The 21,457-nt window shown below is 43.3% G+C and overlaps 1 protein-coding gene across 9 annotated transcripts in view; it reads left to right on the top strand.

The window, feature by feature from the left end:
* The window catches only part of baiap2b (BAR/IMD domain containing adaptor protein 2b), an 85,477-nt gene that overhangs the window by 2,539 nt on the left and 61,481 nt on the right, over nucleotides 1–21,457 (top strand). For 2 of the 9 annotated variants that reach the window (XM_056365811.1, XM_056365808.1), the window contains exon 1: nucleotides 1,942–2,264. The exons of 1 other annotated variant lie outside the window; for it this stretch is intronic. In XM_056365811.1, the coding sequence (XP_056221786.1) occupies nucleotides 2,190–2,264 (75 nt within the window). In that variant the 5' untranslated portion in view covers nucleotides 1,942–2,189. Of the gene's footprint in view, nucleotides 1–1,941; nucleotides 2,265–5,710; nucleotides 7,921–21,457 lie in introns of those variants that run through there. 6 more of the 9 variants (XM_056365814.1, XM_056365812.1, XM_056365816.1 and 3 more) reach the window with 4 other exon arrangements.

The raw sequence follows: 21,457 nt of genomic DNA, 5'->3' as shown, positions 1-21,457 counted from the left end.
ACTCGGGGTCTGCTTTAATCAGATGCCACAATCAAAACAAAATCAGTCTGTTCTGGTAGCAAGCTGAGGTTCCACTTTATTATCATGACGACCAGCAGCCCTAAAATATCCCATCTATTTTATCTCCCTAAAACAAAAATGTGCTGCAGAATAGAAAAGGCGTGACTGTCCTCTCTCGCACTGCTCCTCTGTCATTTATCTGCTTTATCTACTTTCTCATGAATCCCCATTCAAAGTCCTTCACATCGTGATGTGCTAAGATGTGTGGGATTCCCCAACCCACCATGCAAGACTTTGAAATCCAAGAAAAATGTGGCTCCATCCCACTCATACCAGCCGGAGCCCACTCAGCCGAAAACAGAGGAGCCACACAAAAATAGAGCAGGGTAAACAAATAAATGAACAACACATAAACTCTTATCTTTGGGTTTAATACATAATGCATTATCAAATAAAATGCCTATAGGTTAATATCTCAGCTACAGGCTTTATATTAGTTAAAAATATAAATATTATACAGCCTAGCGCTACTGTCACATAGAACAGACACACTGCTATAGAAATACCAGAGTCATATAACAGAAATATTACAGTGATAGAATTATATTGCATAAATGGGCAGAGACTGCTCCAGTTTCTGTATGGAGTCAGGTCTTCTGAATGGTCGTAGCAGAGGCGGCAGCGTGTGACACAGCGGAGGAGGCGGGGTTTGTTTAAATGCTATGCTGCGTTCAAGGACTCACTGTAACGCACATCTTCCGTTGCTTTTGGTTTGGTTTAGTTAGGGTTAAATGATAATAATAATAATAATCGGCAGAAAGAACAGTGGTAGAAGACAATGCTTACTTTATATTTTAATGAAATTATATTAGAAAATATATTAGTGATGGTTGATAATAGAAGTAAAGTTCCCCACCTTATGGAAATGTTCACTGTCTGACTCAATATTTATTTATTTATTTATTCATTTATGACATGTAGATGCCTACCTGATGAAGGCTGTTGTACCAAAATGTTGTACCAAAAATTTACAGAAATGTCGTAAATGCTATGTGCAGGAGGTGTATTTTTCAAACATAGCCTGTAAAGTTTTGTCCAATTAAAAATTCTATTAATCATCTAAAGTCAGTAGAATGTATTATAATAATCAATGCTCACTCAAGGGAAGAACTCATCAGTTAAGCCAGCTGCTGAGGTGCTGGGTTGGAAAGAACACCTGCAGACTCTTGGCTCTCTATGACCAAAGATGGATTATCAACCAAGACAAGCGAGCATCTGCCACAGGGCCCCAGAGATCCAAGTCCTCCCCAAGCCCCATTCTTCTCGTACTTCTGGTGAGATTAAATGTTTGTGTGGGAGTATGCGCCACTGAGGCAGAATATCCACTGACACGATGGGGAACTTAAATTGGGTCCTGCTCTATGAGGCTCTGTCTTGAAGAAGGCCCCTGTGTCAAATTCCACTTTCAAAGCCTTCATTATTATAACATATTATATTAGCTTACATATTTTATTATTATTGGAATAAAGTATGTTGCAAATTGCTAAATCAAAATGTGTTCAAATAACACAGCATACCTGGGTCCAGGTGGTATCCTAACATAAATCCTAATCCGCCCCCCCCACCCCCCCGGCATATTTGTGGGGGGTGGTGGGTTAATAGGGGCCCAGCAATTCGTTTTTGGCCCGGGTCCCTTCAGGAGGTTAATCTGGCCATGTTAGCGGCAAATAATTGAACTTTGGCCTACATGAAGAATGCTGTATCAGAGCTCTGGTGAAGACAGACTAAACATTGTTTTGTTCATTGTACAAAGGTTTTAATAGGCTCTTTCTAACAGAACTCGGTCTATCCTTTCGCCAGGATGTGAAGTTGCAGCTCGGGTCGTAACTGCCCCATTTCCCACCGTCCTTGAATGCAGCACCGCCCCTCTTCAAGTGAGTCCGCCTCTGCTCTCCAACCGAGAGGCAGCGACTGACTGACTGGCTGCGTGGGGAGCCGGTGTGGGCGCAGCGAAGGACTTTCCTATAAAAGCAGGGAACCCACGTCCAGACGAGCTCGTCTCTCACAGTCGCCGGCACGGTCACGATTCCCCGCGAACAACTGTTTTTTTTTTTTTCTTTTTAAATATCTCCCGCCACTGTTTGGAAAATCATCTCAGCCTCATCCTCAAAGGAAAAAAATCTTAGTCTATGGTTCTGACTGACGCTCCAACAAGGATGTCCCGGACCGACGAGGTGCACCGTATAACGGAGAATGTGTATAAGGTAAGAAGGGTTGTTTGGTACTTTGTTTACCGCGCGACCTCCTGCCGCGGAGGGACACCTGCTGCACCGGTGGATGTGTGATTAGAGGACGGGGATAGAGGACAGACAGCGGATAACTTTGACTCAGTTGACCCCGACTGGTGTTACCCTGTCACTTTGGTAACACGACCGCCTGTTCCTTTTTATGATGTGAAGTGATTTGATGATGATGATGAAGAAATGATCTTCATGTTTCCATGAGAGGCGAAGAAAAGCGCGGTGCTTCTCGTCACGATGCAGGACAACTCTGATCAGTGTGAGACATACAGACATGACGTGAAAGGCAGCTGGTTCTTTTCATCAAAGGTGAATCGATTAATGATTTCGCCTCTATAAGGTTACATATTATCAGCGCCGGAAGTGATTCCTTCAAATCTCTTTCACTTTGACAAACCATAATTCATGTTAAAGCAAAAAGGAATGAGGAGGTAGCACATGTAACGCGACTGTGATCGATTAATTGCCTCTGTGTGTGGACACGGCAGTTCCTCAGCAGCAGTGGGTGCACCTCTGAAGGGTTCAGCCTCCACTCTACCCCTGGTTAAAATGCTTTATTAGCAATTGTGATGAGAGCGGGTCATATAAGATACACTTCACCTGCTGCGACCAAACCTCCAACCTGACAGTTTGCCCTCTGGGCAGTTCAGTTGAAGTTGTTCAACACACTACAGAGAAGAAGCTGTTGCTAGCAGAGCGATGTCCTGCTGGAACAGACATGACCTGCTTGATTTGTTCTCCCTGGACCCAACAATGTTCATTTTGGGTCTTTTGATTGTAAGCAATGACTTCATGTAGATTTCCTTTGCTGTCTCTGTTGTTGATGGATTGATGTATAACTAAGATCAAAATGGCTGCATTTGTGAACGTGAGCTGTAGCTTTCCTGTCCAGCCGGTGGAGCTGCAAAAACGTTAAGGTTGGCAACAGAATTGGAATACCAATCTGAGATGTTAGGGCAAGTTCAAGAGCACAGTTAAGTGTCTAGGGTCAGAGGAAGGTTTTCTCTAAGAAGTGGAAAATAGAACGTAAACACCAGTTGCTTAACGTCAGAGAGATTCTTGGGAAATCTGAATGGACCACCCTGCACTCGCTGAAAGCTGAGAGGCAAAAGGTGACAAACGCTCAGGTCATCCATTGTTTCCACAACAAAGCTCCTCTTCAGCAGTGGCAGTGATGGTGGTGGTGTTGGTGGAGAGGTGTTACTCCTCAGTTTCACCGCACTCAGGGCAGCTCTCCAGGCGAGGTAGATTTCAGCAACGGGAGCACGACAAGGGTTTTCTTTTATGTGAAGAAACCTGTCACTGTTCCACGAGCCTCCACAAACAAAAACACTTAGAGACGGAGAGCGCCTAAAAGCTGCTTCGTAAAGGAGAGGTGTTGGTTGGCGACACAGGAGGGGACGGGCATGTGTGCTTACTGAGCCAAAGATGGATTTTTGAGGTCAGGTCGGGGAGAGTTCATGGTTCCCTGGGCGACAGAGACAAGATGGTGTAACATGACATGAGAATTTAGGCTATCAAGGAAATGATAGGAGTCAGTTCGGATCGTGGCCAAGTGTTGACCTGAAGCTGCATGAAAAGACTCTCTCTCTCTCTCTCTCTCTCTCTCTCTCTCTCTCTCTCTCTCTCTCTCTCTCTCTCTCTCTCTCTCTCTTTCTTTCTTTCTTTCTTTTTGAAAGGCGCTAATGAGGGATCAATGGCACACAAGGAGTAGGTACCTGATGTAGAGAAGCTGGAGCTGTAGAGAAAACCTTGGAGAGGAGGGGGAGGAAGATGATGAGAGATGATAGGAAGACAGACGGCACTAATGGCCAAGGGTGCTGTTCTGTGATGGATTTAGATGCAGTTGATTGACAGGAAATTTAGTCATCATAAGTGATTAATTGCTTAACATTTCTGGCCCTACCTTCTCTGGGAACTGTATTTATATTAAAACTTTATATTTAATAGAAAAAATAAATGACTGATTAATCAGTAAAAAAAGAAAAAGAAACATGACCATTATTTGCAGATTCAATGAAAAACCCTATTTGGAGGCAAGGAGAAGAGAAGGTGCCCGTCTTGGCGAGAGAACTCTCTGCCAAAGGGTTGAGCATGAAAATGCCATCATGCAGAAATGCAGCAGTGGGGTTTCTTCCTGTCATCAGCAGGCTGCATCATTACGGAGTCAGCAGGAGTGAGGAGAAGCAGAGCACTATCGCCAGTTTGACCCACTGATCGTAGGAGACTGACGCTCGCCGGTGTGGTGATCGGTGCTGCAGCAGTGGACACCTGAGGGTGTTTTTTGAAGTGATCCAATGAGGGTGTTGAGCTTTGTGTGTGACTGTGTTTAGAGGAACTAACAGGTCTTTATTAATTCATTAAAAGCGTGGATGATGAAGAGGCCCAGAGGTGCCAACTCCCATTAGATAACACTCAAGACTGTTTCTCCACGGAGGAGAGAAGGCGGAGATGGCAAATGTCAGAATAAATCATGCAGCGTAAAGGTGGGGATCAGGAACATCAATCGCAGAACATAACATCACAGTAAAGAGAGCGCATACCCACGGCAAGGCTGCTCCATCCATATTTGACTTTAATGCTAGAAAATGTTTGCAAATTGGACACGAGTTTCGGACATCTATATACATAAATTCTGTCATTAGAAAGCGGAAAACCTCCGGAGCTGAAAAATGAAGCCAACACAGGAGTGCTAAAAACTGCAGTTCCTCTAATGACCACTAGAGTCTGGCTCCAACAGTGAGTCAAGCCCCATAGACTCCCATGCTAAGATGCAGAAATAAACATGTTTACAGCCTGGAACAAAAAAACAGATTTGGTCTTTAAAGCTAATTTTCTCTCTCCAAGTGTTTATATAACTCACCTGTTTACATTTTAAGACTTAAAGTTATGGAGAATTAAGGCTGTGTTGCTCTGAGTGACAGGTGGGTGAGCGTATGCTTGCCACAGACCAGAATGCACCCAAGTCTCGGCTCCACCCCCCACCCCCACCCCCCTCCTCTTTCACCATTTTTAGATTAGCTGTGAGTTATAGGCTGAGTCAGACGCTGCCAGGACGGCGATGGCAGAGCAGCTCACTCTGAGCTTCAGAACTGCTCTTCTCTTGTGTGTGCCGTCACAGAGGCTACATCCGTTATGGCCATTTTAAATTACAACCTTGCTCTAGCGCCTCCTACAGACAAAATACCGTCACAACCACACGACTACTCTTTTATTATTATTATTATTATTGCAGTTCAAGTACGCTAATCCACTCCCGGATGACTTTAGCAGCCATTTACCGAAAGGTTTTAGCATATGGGTCTAAAAAATAGTACATTTCTTTTGTGCGCTGTGAAATATTTTATTAACCAAATCTGGCGAAGACTGGATGAAATTTGTAGGAGTTCTGTTAAACAAAAAGTCTGTTAGGCGGAAATTCTGTAGCCAATATACTGGAATATTGATCTTGAACCAAGGAATCCGAACAAGTGTTTTGTTTATGTCTCAGTCTTAATCAGTTGTGAGTCACGGGTTGTGGTTGAAAATGGCCCAAAGCTAAAACGCGAGCGTTTACAGAGATCTGAGATTTTACATTTTGAATAATTCTCCCCAACAGCTGGAACAGATGATTGCTGGAAGGATGTGGTTAAATGATTCCCACGTGTTTCTACAAAAGGTTTACGGACACAGCTTGATGACCCCCTCCCTGGACAAAACGGTGATATTTCTTTCCAGCAGCTCCGTATGTTGTTTGTTTTTCTTTGTTTGTTAGATTATTATCTGGCAGAATAAAATAAGTCAAACTCAACAGCAGAGGACCAAAGCCTTAACCTCTCTGCCCTGCTGCTGGAACAAGAGATGCTGAATGTAATTTTTGGATGACTCACACTGGCGAATGTGAGTGTGTGTGGGCAGTGTCTCACGACTGTGTGTGTGTGTGTGTGTTTGTCAGCACTCATAGTGTACTGTAGAGTGGCTGGCACTCTATCTGGCTCTGTAACGATTCGCAGTTTCACATCAGAACATGCAAATTACGAAGGGAATTCACCAGTGGCTGCGGATTGAAACGTCAAGTAAAAATATCCCTCTGGATTCAGTTGGGCGAGGTTTTATAGATGCTGCACACAGATGAAGTTTGTTACCCCGCTGACAATGTGGGTAAACTGTTTCTCCTCAGATTGTTGTGGTTGCTGAACAAACACCATCTGTATGTTTGTTCAGGAGTGTATTCAGCCAAGCGTCGTAATCCCAACAGTGCTGCAAGCTCAGTGTGTTGAATGAAGCTGGAGTGTCAGGGCGAGGCCGGCTCGAGATTGTTTGATGGTGCGAGTGGATTATAGAGGGATCAGATGGTCAATTGATTGGGTTTAGAGATTTCTTTGTATTGTGTATGGATTTATCTGTCTGTACACACATTCAGCCATTTTTTTGCCACTCATCTGCGTCCAAGTCTTTTCTATCCAAACACACCCTCCATTACGCGTTCCAAGGCCAGATGTTATCACGTGTTGTTGACATTGATTAAACTATCTATTAAGGTGAATTTAAGTTTAATCTGCGATAGAGATATACAGTATAGTAGATTTTCTGGAAATTCAATGTGGAAAAAACATGTATAAATAAAGATGGAAATATATGTTTTTGCCTAAAGCGTTGCAAAGAAAAAAAAACACTAATCCGATCAGTACAAAAGTCCTACAAATCCAACAATGCCATAAAGCAGCATTGATCACTGATTGATAAGCAATTGATTGTTTTATCATTACTTGCTAGTTCCAGGTTTTTAAATTAAATTCAAATCTTAGATGTTTGAACTGTTGGAAGATGTCTCCTTGGGCTCTGGAAACTTTGCTGGACATTTTTCCCAGTTTTCAGACATTTGCAAAAAAAAAAAAAAAGAAAGAAACATTAGTTGAGGAAAAAAAAAGAGTGTCCTCATTGTGCTGTTGGAAAAACATAAATCCTTGTGGCATGAAATTTCTTACGAAACATTTGTGCCAGTGCACATTAGCTGCATATGAACTTAATTTTGAGGAGAGGGTTGGGAGGTAGATTCTAATGTTAGAGCTTCTCCTTCAGGCTCAGCTTGTTCTCTGGGTGGTAGTGATTTCATGTTCCTGTAGGACATTCAGTTCATGTCAGAAACCATCTAAATCCCTTTCCTTCATCGTTGTGTAATTTGTTATTGACAGGAGCTGTCTCTGCTGCATTGTAACAGGTGAACAGTATCAGCCTCGAGATGACAGGATTTGCTGTATTAGTCTTTGCCTTGCTTGACTGTCAGCAGGGAGCGTCCTCAAGTCATTGGAGCCCGTAAATCCCTCCGTAAATATTGTCATATTTTCAAGTCCAACCTCCGCAATACACGAGGCTATGGGTAGTGCACATGCGAAGCCAAAACTATTTGTTCTCCAAGGAGGGATTTTTCGTCCAATGTGTGGGGGGCTGTGAGTAATGCAACTGAACACTTTATCCCCACAGTCACACAAGTACAATCTGTTCACGTTTCTGTTCCCTGCAGAGCCTTTTTCATTTCTCCAACCAGTGAACAAATTTCGGTCAACAGTAGTAGTTTTCCAGCGGTTTTTCTTCTCGGGCATAAATACAGTTTTTTACAATGACCGCCTCCAGTGTTTTGGTAAGATCCCATCGGGTTGTGAGCTTGCGTTCTGTCTTATCAGAGTTATCACCTGTTGGTTGTGTGTTCTCCAGCTCATGAGCAGACAGCTGTTGTCGGAGGCAAGAGCGCTGCAGGTGAGAGGCGGGGCATCTGTTGTGGGGAAGATAAAGTGCAGCAGTGGATGGGCTGGCAGAAATGTTCTTCTTCTTCATCTTCCCTCTTTCACGCTATGAAGAGATGCTCCGGTGTCATGTGCAAAGCTCAGTGCCGATCGGGCGGATTGAGCCGCTCTGTTGCCTTTTTTTTTTTTTGTGCGTGTTTGAGGTCATTTGAGGTGAAACCAAGCCTCTAGGCTCTGTGCTCATGTGGAAAGAAACATATTGAAATCCAAATGCGCCGCTAAGGCAGGATTTCTCCAGTGTGATTGTTTCAAACCAGTGATTTTTCCTTCTCTGATTAGTCACACTGCTTTCACCTCTATTGTCTCTGTTCTGAGCTACATGGTTGGCTTTGTGCTTCTGTCCCCTGCCGAATACTGTGCCTCCTCGAGCTCCAGGCTTTGCTTTGTGCCTTGTTACTGATCTTTGGGCGGCAGCAGTGTTTGTGAGCGTCACTGTGACGCTGTCTGACAGTGATGTGGGGTGTATGGTTATGTAATGTAAAGAGGGGAAGAGTGCAGGCAGGTTCCGAGTGGAAGAGTGTTGCAGTCATGCGCTTTAATCTGCATTGGACGTTATTCTTTATATCGGTGTTGAATTAAATCTCTTGCGGTGTGTTGATCCCTCTGAAAATGAGCAGCTCTGCTCAGCGTTTCAATGTTTTAGTTTTACAGCTGCACATAGAAGCTGGTAGAGCGTAATGGCTCTGATTAATCTAATAGACAACTGTAGGCGACCGTCGTATGCCACATCTGCGTGAAGCGGCAGTGAATTAAGTTGCTAACCAAGAAAGGGGAACATTTAGCAGCTAATGAGCGAAATTAGTCCAAATCGGAGATAAGAGGAGGCTGAATGTTGGACTTAAATTCATCAGGTGGATACAGACACAACTCCTGTGCAGTGATGATATCGCGTTAGGCAGTTGTTTGCTAACAGGTTAGCGATAACTGCAGAAGCTAACAGTATCACAGAACAGAACCCCGATGCTCTATTCATGCATTTAGGAACTATTTTCTGATGACGTGCTGTTAGGTAGCTATTTTTTTGGTTTTCACACTGTCTTTAAGCATATCTCATTTACCTCTACTTCAGTAAGGGATTTCCTAGCAAACCCATAACCCTAAGCATCATGGATTTGGGGGCAGCTCAGTTGGACACTATATATATATATATATATATATATATTATATATATATATATATATATATATAATGGTTAGAAAGCTCACCAGCGACCTCTGTTAATTAAAACAGATGTCCAGATGCCAGGCCTAACAACTTAAGAGTTGGGTGTTAAAACTTGCAGTCATAGTGCCATCTATAAATGTCATCTCCTCTACACCTTTTTGCACTCATTCAGCCCCATATCAGGACACTGACACCTCCGTGATTCACGGTCGGCGCTGTGCAGTCATTGTGCTGGTCCAGGTCAACACCAAACATGCTGGATCCATCCATCTGGTCCAAACAAATGTATTTTGGTTCCGTCTTAACAAAGAATGTGCTTCCAATTTTCATCAGGCAAAGTTTAATCACGCTGTTTTGCGGGGAATGATTTCTACTTGGTTTACTCTGTTCAGTCTCAGTTGCCACAGATAATCCTTATACTAAGTCAGGAGCACTTACCTGTCTGTTTGTCAATGCAGGGTTGTGTGAGTAGAGAAATGGGTGGTGTCATTTTTTCAAGGACGGACACTGCAGCTTCTGGTACTGATAGTAAAGTTTCTTCCTGTACCTCACAGCCACTGCTGCAGCTGTGTAGGGCACATGTTTTAAATATTCTAGCAGCAAAGATTCATATTATTGTGTACATTTGGCCAGTTATCTGTGGTAATAGTGTAATTTACCTAACGAAGAACAAAATGTACCAAGACATTCCTTTGGTGTAATAGTTGAAAGATTGTTAGAGCTCTACAGGTCCAAGGTTTAGGACTCCGTGCTGCATAATTCTTACAAATATGGTGGTGAATCATTTCTCATAGTATTCTCTTTATAGCTTTACATCACTCGTTACATATGAGTTGGACGTTTGTTTGTGAGCCTCCAAGCACGGACTGGGCCCTAAATCAACATCCAGAGGGCGGGAGTTCATTGAACGTACAGAGTACATGGAGCTATTCTTTGTTATTTAGATTTCACCAACTGCTGTGTTTATGACACAGGTTTCGTTGGTGTCATACAGGATGTTGGCATCTGCTGCGTGTGTGCAGTATGTCAGCAGCCCTTAGCACATCGCTAAGTTATCTAACTGGAGCTGGAGGGAGATTGGGGAGGAGAAGTGGAGGCTGGCAGGGAGCGGGAGGTTGGCAGAGGATGAAAGGAAAGTTACTGAGATGGAGACGGAGAAGACGCACACAGAGGATAGAACAGAATAAAATGGAAGTGGAGTGAGGGGACAAGAGTGTGGCTCCACTGTTCCTTTTCTGACTCTAATTAGACTGAAATTAAGAGGGAAAAGGCCTGAGAGGCAACAGAAAGCGTGTGTGTGTGTGTGTGTGTGTGTGTGTGTGTGTGGGTGTGGATGCAGCTCCAGTGAGTGACATTTAAGCTGGAATCTGAGGTCTGAAGGGGAAAAGGAGGCATGATGAGGTGTGTTCAGGGGATTTAAGGCAACCATTAACACAACCATTATCTCACTCTCTCTCTCTCTCTCTCTCTCTCTCTCTCTCTCTCTCTCTCTCTCACACAAACACACACACTCACTCAATCCTGGCATCACACGTGCAGATGCGCATTCATATTGTGTCTTTGCATAGCAACTGCGCCAAAATGAATCTTGCTCTGTCATTTCTACTGGTAAAATCCGGGCCGGGTCAGTGATATGTTCAGATGAAGACATGCATGTTCATTCACGTGTTCCAGTGTAAAATGAAAAAAAAACGATTTGTGCAGACCGATTCAGATGCGTCACTCTGAGGCGATGGTGATCATCATCATCACCTTCGCTCACATGGTGACGGTGGAGATCCCCCCCCCCCCCCCCCCCCCCACCTCGCCCATCAGCTTTCCTGTGGTCGGAGCCGAACGTGAGTTGAATAAAGATGGGTTGCCCTTGTCACGGGGGGGAATTCCAGCACTTCCATATATGATGCCGGAAGTGCCCCCCTCCATCCCACTCCTTCTAAAGCTGCATCTGTGGAATAGGGGGCGCTGACTCTGCCTCCGCTTGCCTGCACGCAGATAAGAGCTCATCTGAAAGGGAAATTGGCTGAGTTCTCACACACACACACACACACACACACACACACACACACACACACACACACGCGCACACACACACTTACAAGCGCGCGCACACAGCACTGGATTTCCATCTCCTGAGGGCGGTGAAGCAGTGCAGCTTTAGCGCGGTGATTGTCACACTGACTGAGCAGAAGCAAATAATGTCCATTTCCTGGGAAACAGAATAATGAGGGACAGCGGCAAAACATCAATGAACATAATGTATATACATCAGCTTATCACTCCCACATACAGTATCTGCTGCAGTGGGGGATCTTCTAATGGCTTTTTTCACATTAGCAACAATGTTCCCCGCCTCTTATGGACAATGCATCTGCACACGTTCTGTATATGTTTGGGTGCATATATGTGATGGTTGGGGTTGTAAAATGTAGAATTTTGGGTTATGATCTTACAGAACATATGTCCCCTGTGGATCTAAAAAGCTATATTTATATTAATCAGTATTGGAAATATGCAACAGTATCCGAGAGATCAGAAATCTGCTGCACAGGTCAAATGCAAACATAATGAGAAAGAATCCAAAACTAGAAAAGGGTTTGCCAGTTCAGCTGTAGCCTGACTGGAGAGCGTTTTTTTATTTACACTCTTTGGCCAAAAGTATGTAGACATGTCAATCTATATATGTTTCTTTAGCACCAATTAAGGGAAAGCAAACTTTTTTAAAGTTTTGGCCATTTTATGCCATTAGTCCAACTGGGGATTCGCCGCTCAGATCATTTGCGTCCTAGCCACTCGACTATCAGCTCGCCCTGAAAACAATGATTTTTTTTTTTTTAGACAAAAGTGCGCTTCCGAATTTATAGCAGCAGGTTGGGTTTATTCATTTCCTGTTTCAACATTACAACGTCCACAAAACCAGCTGCACAAAGATAATGTTTTCCCATTTTAGCGTGGGAGGACTTCAGTTGTGACTTAAGCAGCCCATTGAAGGGTTTTACAACAGAATATTAATGGGACGAGGTGTCCAGCAGCCACCTGTGGCTGTCAGGTTGGTGTGTTTGCATACTTGTGTTCAGCATACATGTAGGGATGCACGTAGTCTCATCCATTAGACGGATACAGATGTGAAATAGAGGATCCATACCGTACATACACCTCGGTTCAGTTTACACTTAAAAGATTGCAATATAAACAGTTTAACAACTTTAAGTATGAATTTTAGATGAATACAGTATAATCCAAATGGGACGTAACTGACAAATAAAACACCTTAGTTTGATGAAATGTAGAGCCGCAGAAATGTTATAATATATTGCCTCGTTAAAAAATACTTAACGAGATCCATGGAACTGCACCAAAAACTAATAACTTGTCTCTTGGCCCGTGGCCTGACGCTCTGCCAGCTTTAATTGAAATCTGTAGCTTTTTCAGTTGCTGTTTACTTAATATACATACAAAAACATAGCTTAGCTCCTTGTTGCAATAAATGGTAGTTTTTCAGCCAAGCTTTCCCTCCATTCTACACTACTACACTACATATCGGTATAAAATAAAAAAATATTGAGTATGCATCCGCAAGTAGGCTGTGTTCTTCCCAGTTTGGATTGTTTGAATACACCTCGGGAAGAGATGTTTGTAGGTTCCTCTGTACCCACGCTGTGCTGCAGGGCTGCCTGCAGGCATCGGCAACAACAATCTGCTTTCAGTAATAAGCTGTGAATGAGCAAGTGAGGTGAAACACACAGCTGAATCTGACTCCGACACATGTAACCTCAGCTTAACACCACAGTGAGAGAAACAAAAGAATTTCTTTATTGCACATTTGAACTTGTGGTTTCACTCTGCCTCGCTGGCTCAATTAGATTGCAACAGTTCAAAAGGATTTTATTTTTTTAGCTTTAAATAGAGCATGTTATATAAGGATATATTCATACATTCATGAAGGAAAGACAAACGCACATGAGGTGAAGCCATCGGCAGCCTCCATTCTGATCCATGCGCCCTGTTTTGGAAAGTTTTCACCAGAGGTCATGAGAAAGAAAACACCTCGCTGGTTATCAGCAGAAGTTTTGATAAAACACACATTAGAACAAAAACAGTGGGACGTGTGGAATGTGGCTTTAACCAGATAACTGAACTGAGCTCAACTACAACTGAACAAGATGTACACTGGAAATGACGCACTCACTTTCAAAGTGTATATAGTATTTGAACATTTACGTTTTTAATTACAGAGAATTTGCGTTTGATCCGGACATTACTTGTGCTGTTTGATTGACAGCGTCATGCGTTGATGGCAAATTGCTTCTGTTGCTAGTATATCAGCATGTGAGTGATGAGTGTTTATACACCAGCTGACACTTACACACGGTGAGAAATGGGGGGTGTGGTGGAGGTTATGGAGAGGGGATGTCATAGAGAGAGGCACACGCACACACACACACACACACACACACAGACACACACACAGAGTAAAACTTGATGACAAGGGGTCACCTTCACTTGGTGAGTGGTAGCCAGACACACCCCAGTAATGCACAAGCCCTCCCCGTTTCCAGGGCGACCACCTAGTGTAAGTGACCTTTCTCGTGTGTGTCTGTGTGTATAATCTAACCTTCACATCCCAACCAGAGTTCACACATTTCTAAACAGCAGGAGAGCGAAGGGTGAACTTTACTTATCACACTGATTCTGTTGACTCTGGTGATTACAGAGATTCTCTAGTAAGTGTTTATATGTGAATGGTTGAACTGCACATGATGTAATTCCCTGTTTCGATTCGAGTCTCAGATCTTTTTGTTTTGAGAGGAGGAAGTGGCCTTAGTTTGAGTCACGTGACGGAGAAGTAAAGATGAAGAGCTCAGTTCAGTGTGGACAGAAAGAGGAACAGCATGCAGGCTCAGACCCATTCATCAGATCTTTTTAATATCACATGATGGAATCTCGTCTTGACCACAGAAGAGATTAACTTTAGTCCTGCAGCAGTGAGACTAGAATTAAACTCTAAATCCATTAAAAAGCAAAATTACAACCATTGCCTTTGGACAATAGCAATTTGCTGCTGGCGACATCATAAAGATGGTAAAAAAAAAAAAACCATGTTGGCACAAACACTGCCGGTGCACACAGGGAGGAAACGCAAACCTATTATTCTACTAAAGGGACTAAAGTTGTTAAAAGCCCATTTCATTTCGGCCAAACGCACCATCAAAAAAACAGCAGATCCTTGCTATGTTGGAGACAGACATCTTAGCTTTTCCATTAATTCACATTTTCTTTTAAATATTGTATTGCACAGTACTGTGTTGTCTTGCTGTATTAAAAAAAAATGAGGCTGTAGCTAAAGAAAACCCTTTTCTGTTTTTAATCTTCTGAATCAGTCTGAATGTTGGAGGAACTTGTGGTCTCTGAGTTCAGTTCCTGGGATCTTAGGACGGCGTGATTTTGAAAAGGTCAAAATGAGATGCTTATAGACCGTGGGTGGAGTCAAGTAGTATGCAGGAGAAGAAGAATGAAAATTAGCGTTGATGAAGACATAACGAATCTTTTCATGCGTCTGTAGTCAGTTTTACCCACAGTTCAGTTATTTTCGTAGTATGTAGCCTTGGTTACCCGGTAACAATTGATTAAGTTACTTGCTCACCAAAAGAGAATTAGATGTCCGGGTTAAAACTGAACTAAATTTGATTTTGAAAAATGACTGTTTTTTCTTTTAGACGTCTTCTTACTCTCCGACCCGGTCGTCTGTCCGTTATGATTGTCTCAGGTCTTCACACCCGCCCGTTTCTCCTCCATGGAACTCGCTCATTACAAGGTGTTGTGTTCACTTACCGTCCAGGCCTTTTACATGCGGCGTTGTCCTGAGATCAAAGTTATTCACTTTCTCACATCTACGAGTGGCCATTATGTTATTTTGTCTTTTGACAAATGTGCACTTCCTGGTACCTGCCGTCTAACGTACCTTTACACACTGAGTTTGAGGTGTCCCAACCAGCCGATCAGTGGCCATTGTAAACTCTTAATAGAAATATGAATCCATTGCCAGAGGCCAGCTGCTTCCAATAAGATATTTTTACATTTGAGTCTATCTCCGCCTTGTCTCCACCTGGTCTGTCGATGTCCCTCCTTCCCTGGCTGGGACTGCCAGGTCTCTTCTTGCTGGTTAATGTGTTTGGCAGTGTGCGGCGCAGCAGGTCCTAATGGTGCCACATGGCTGGCTCGGCTTTACAGTAATTTACGCCCCAACATGATATGAACCTGCTGCTGTTTATGCAGGCTCTGACTCACCCCACGCACTCTGCCGTCTCCTGCCGCCAACTGACACACACACACACACACACACACACACACACACACACACACACACACACACACACACACACACACACACACACAGAGGCTGCCTTCCGTTCACCATCATGGCAGCTAGGTCACAGTGTTCTTAATGCTGTTTGTTTTTTTACCTTTTTGTTCTTTTTAGTGTTTAGCTGTCGGTGTGCTTACCTGCGTGGGAAGTAACTGATGTTACATGTTAATCACCATCGTTTCTATTTCTGTTTTGTCTGACTTTCCTCACCCCTTCCTTCTTTAATTCTGTCCTACCATCTTTCCTTCACTGTTTCCTTCCTTGACTGATCAAATCTCCCAGATTACAAGCTAATATTTATCTCCCATCTACCACTGACAGGGTTTGTGTTCTTCACACTGGGTATTTTAACTGTAGATACTTGAACACCTTCAATTCTGTGCCCAGGACTGTTAATGTAGTCTCTTTCCATTGTGGTTTTAGTGATTTGAATTGATTTGAGTGCTACCTAGCTGTGAGTGTTTACACACAATGTTTTTCAATTTTTATTATTAAGTATGTCCTCCTACATTTCAGCTTGTCATAAACACTACAAAGAAATGTCAGTTTGTACTATTTTTTTGTGCCTCCTCTCGTTGTATTATTAATAGCTTGTATAACCTCTGGCTCTGCTCCACATCACTCATCTGTCATGGGACTCGGTGTCCATTCGCTGTCATGTTGCTCTGATGGATCTATTAACCTTGGCGCTGAGGGCTAGCTGCTACAGATTCGGTCTCCCTCTCCTCACGTTAGCCATCTGTTATGACCACGATGGCAAATAAAACACGCATGCGCCGTCTTTCATGACCATGCATGGCAGAGCGTGATGTAAAACTTAATGCGTTGAGCTCTGAGAGTGACGTGAAAACAAGAACTCGCAGCACTAGTTAATAAATATCAATTCAACACTTAATAATTCAAGTTGAATTTGGAGATTGAGGTTGAAAAAACTGAAACAATATAATTTGTAAGATGACCCATGAGGTCACACATGACTTGAAACGTGACTTTGATGTAACGGCTGATGTCTCGTGACTTCATCTGGTCTTTGAGATGTATTACTTTAAATAGTTCATCCCATCGTGAAGCTCAAAGTGGAGGAATCTTGGCTGGTGAGCGCGCAGGTGAAACGTCCAATCAGCATGTACTGTTCGCAGCTATGATACGATGTCATTGCATGGAGGTTGTAACACACGCTCACCTGGAAATAGACGCCCCTGACAAGTGATCTTTTGTGGTGGGGATTAGTTGTTGTTATCTGTTAGAAACAAAGGCGGAAGTAACATGACGTTTTTAAAAAGAAAACATTTTTGGGGGGGGGGGGGTTATTGGGTGTACTATGACGCAGGAGCCTGCAGTTCATGTGCAACTGTTGCCAAGTAGTTTTATTTGCCTAACTATAACCACAGCTTGGCCATAAAGCTGCCAGACCCCAAAATGCTTGTACATTTCTGGAATGGTCATACGGTTGCTTTGCCAATGCTTAATAACCATATGATAGACTGATTGTTGTTGAGGTATGACGGCCTGTTGGCGTGGCTCAAACCTCAGAGGACAGAACAGATAAAATGCCTTTTTTTTTTTTTTTTTTTTTTTTTTTTTTTTTTACAAACAGACTGTCAAGTGTTGCTCACAAACTGCCTCCGCAGTGGAATAAACCCCCCCAAAAAAACAATCACAGGCCCAAATCCTCCTCCTCCCCTGCAGAAACTGATGCTACATGGCAGCCAGTTGTGGCTGCCAGCACAGTGCGCCGTGAACAACAACTACACACAGAGAGAGGGGCACACATGAGCATTAAACTGACACAAACACAATTCTATTCCAGAGTTATGCTTATACAAACAGACACACACACACACACACACACACACACACACACACACACACACACACACACATACAGAGTTTGTCACACTCACGCTTCCAGGATGAACATCTGCCTCACCGACCAGCCAAACCAGCCTTTGGTGAGACATGGAGGAGCTTGTTTTCTTTTTCCATGTGAGGATAAATATTTCAGACACCGGCCGGACGAGCAGCATGTCAGGGTGAGATGGATTGTACTCCTCTAAAGTTGCGTGTGTGTATGTGCGTGCATGTGTGCGCGTGAGATGGCAAGTGGATGCCCATGTGCTTCCGAGCCCTCACCTTACCTGCAAGGCTGCAGTAAGACTGGCCTCGTGTTTCAGGCTTGCTGCTCAGGTTTGATTTTTGGGCCAAAACTAGTGATTATTATTTTGTCTATTAATTTATCCATCTTTTTTTTTTTTTTTGTCGATTAATCCATTAATTGTTGCTCTAATTTGTGAAAGAAACCCATCACAACTGTCGGAGCTCAAGGTGACTCCTTGAACGGCAAACATTTGAAAAACTTAAACCGTTTTTGCTCAATAAATGACTTGATTAATTATCTGTTAATTAATCAATTCAATCAACTGACAAATTATTTTACCACTATTTTTGATAATAATAATAATGGGATGGGGAAATGGGAATATAGTAAAAACGTAGATATATTTAAACTGTATTTCCCCTCAAAAGGTTAATTCCACTTTGGTCTTAACTCAAAGTTATTTGTATAATACTCCTCTCTTCCCGGAGGGATCAGCGATGTGCTTCATGGCAGATTTCAAAGTGTTCAGTGATTAGCTCCAGCGTGGCATTTAGCCTGCTCCTGACTCAGAGCCAGGACATTTAAAAAGTGCTGCCTCAGCGAAACTGAAGCTGCTGCATAATGGATTGATTTAAAAACAGTGTCTCATCATCTGTGGATGGAATCAGACTGAGATCAGTAAACTGAAATCTTTATCACTCTCTGTATCTGGACGACTGTTTCACCACAGCGGAGGATAACGCACTGCTTGTTGTTGTGCTGCTATTTGGTGTCCAGATAACATTCAGAGGTGTTTTGTCAGAGATGAAGCGCGTTCCTGAGAGTGTTTCACCCCCGACGCTGCAACGTGATAAGACAAGCTGTGTATTGTAATGGAGTTTTGACATTTAATTGGCGAGGGGTGATTAGTGAGTCAATTAAAACACATGACCGAAAGCACACGGGCAGAATGAGACAAAGCAGCGTTTGCTCGGTAATCCCTCTCATTTCCCATGCACTCCGTCAAATATAGTCTTTCATTCAGGGGAATGCTAATCAGCCTCAGTCCCCGCAGCTGAAGGAACAAGCTCAGCTGATTGAGTGTGGATTAAGCCAGGACCGGCCAAGTTAATGATCCTATTAAATTATCCCCTAAACCGTATGAGCACATCGTGACGACGGGAAAACTCATGAATTAGCTCAACGTCAGCATGTGCTGATGGTGATTGACAGGTGCAGCTGGTTTCAGTGTTGATCAGAGGAGTCATTATTCACAGCTGTAACATGGTTGGTGTGTGTGAAGGGCAGAGTTGGACAACTCCCAGTTACAAATGAACAAAGTTTAAAAAACAGGCTAACTGCTTTAGCTTACTCCGCTTTTAAATAAATGTAAATATGTATGAGGCTACATAATAATTAGACAAATGAAAATAAAGGAAATGGCGGAGGCAAAGAATTTAACATTTCTCCTTTGCAAAGTCCTGTTATATGATTTTTATTGTGTGGCCGGTCAAGTGTTTTCCATAGCCAGGGTTATCACATCATTACTTTTATGGCTTTAAATGGCCCCGCCCCCAATTACATCTCAGATTTATGGACATAGAATGTGCCCAGCCATGAATTGAGATCTGCAGAAGGAGGCCTGCTAGTCACCTTAGCCTTTGGTAATATTTGACTGTGTGTGAAGCGTTTAACTTTGTTATGAAAAGTGCTATTATAGATACATTTATTATTATTAGTCACAATCATTTGAAGAGGTTGGGCTATTGCGTCGAATAAAAAAGTATCTTGTAGAGGGGAAAAAAAAAATGTCATACCCACGTTGAAAACAGTAAAGAGTTTAAATCTACGTTTCTCACCAAACTCCTTTTTAATTTGTTGTAAATAGGGCTGAACTATTAATCGAAATATTATCAAAATCGCAATATGGCCAAGTGCAATTTCAAAATCTCGGTCTGCAATAATTTTGATTAAGGTAAAAAGTCACGACAGACTATAAATGAAGCATTGATACTCCTGCATGCTAATCATATTCTCCAGATTTCTTTCAACGAAGATGAAAATGCAAAAATGATCGTTCGAACTGAACTCCTGACTCGTATCACAATATCTGTCAAATATTTGCAATATGATTTTTTTTTTTTTTTTTTTTTGCGTATCTTTTAGTCCTGGTTGTATACAATTCCTCTGACTTGTGCATCAGTGTGAATCTGTGTGTGTGCGCACCCACATGTCAGTTACTGCATCTGAAACACACTGAAAGTATTTTCAACAACACTCAGTGGAGGAATGCGATACATGAGGTCGGACCTGTCTGACAGTGATTACATAACACACCTAACTGGCATGAAAGGCACTCAGAAACACATGTACACACTCATGCACACATAAAACACACACGCCCAAGTCACAGAGCGCTCCCTTCATGTGTCTGTTTATTTAGACATGAGAAAACCGGGCCGCATCCCATCTTCTATTTTTATTCTTTTGTTGATCGTCCCCCTTTTTCTTCCTGCCAAGCGGCGGTGCAGCCATGGCGATGATTACTGCTGCTGGAGCGGCTCCACCGTCTCGGTTTGTTCAGCAGCCGACGCCTTACATAACAGAAAATACACCCAGAGATGGGAGAGAGGGGCAACGGGGGGATCGGGGTATAAATAGGTTTGTTTGTTTGTCCCCACAAATGCACAAAGAAACACCACTAACCTCTTTTTTGTGCGTGTGTGTGTGTGTGTGTGTGTGTGTGTGTGTGTGTGTGTTTGCTAATTATGACATCAGTCTTTATGGCAGTGCAGCAGTGTCAGAAATATCTGCCCCTGAATCCACAGCAGGGGGGGGGCGGGGCTTTTGATCAGAGGCTCAACTACTTTTCCATCCAGAAATTACCTTAAATCAACTTCACAGATCAAAATCCTCCTGCACCTCTGATGTATTTGTTATCAGTTTCCATCCATGTCCCACTCTGCCTCACTTCCTAATCTTCTTCACCTGATTTGCACCTTGAAGTCGTTCGCTCTTCCTTCGCTGGGCACTCAGCCTATTTTTCTTGCACCCCTGTGTCGTCCTGTCCTACTTCGTACTCCCCATGTTTTGGAGTCATGGTGAAGTGCGTGTGTGTGTGTGTGTGTGTGTGTGTGTGTGTTTGTACCAAGGTGACTGCGCATCAGCCGGCAGTCATTAGCAGGCATCCCTCGTAGCGAGCAGCCACGAAAAGATGTCTGCCACCCCCGGATGTAACCTCCTCTCCCTCTGCCTTATGCTCGTTCTTCCGCTCGCTCTGTCCCCTTGTGTTCTTCCTTCTGTACTCCCACACTAAGTTAAGTACAAGTGGATGGTGCAGCACAGCTAATAAGCTACAAGAGCTTCCTACGGTGTTGGACTTGTTGGCTCTGTGTTCCCTCAAAGGTCAGCACAGCTTGCTGCTCAGCAAAGTTGAACTTGACGCAAAAAGTTTTGGGGGTGGGGGGGGTGGGTTTCCGTCGTCCTCGATCACTGATGCCGTCTGAATGGACTGACTGTAGCACAAAATTTTGCTTTACATGCAGTTTTGACCAGGTCTTCGTTATTCAAAGGCTGACTAGTTGTTGTTAAATCCCTCATCCCTCTCTACGTCTCGGATTCCTCCTCCCTTTCTCCCGCTCGTCCCCTTTTTGCTCCTTTCACGTTCTCTCTGCCTCTCTGTCATATTAAAGAACTTCGGAGGGGGAAAAGAAAGACAGAGAGAGAATTGCTGATTTTTAAATTGCTGGGTTTTGCCGGAGCTACAGCA

The sequence above is a fragment of the Seriola aureovittata genome, chromosome 21 (assembly GCF_021018895.1).
Source record: "Seriola aureovittata isolate HTS-2021-v1 ecotype China chromosome 21, ASM2101889v1, whole genome shotgun sequence".
Taxonomy (NCBI): Eukaryota; Metazoa; Chordata; class Actinopteri; order Carangiformes; family Carangidae; genus Seriola; species Seriola aureovittata.
Note: the sequence above shows the minus strand (reverse complement) of the source record. Positions and strands in the feature narration are given on the sequence as shown.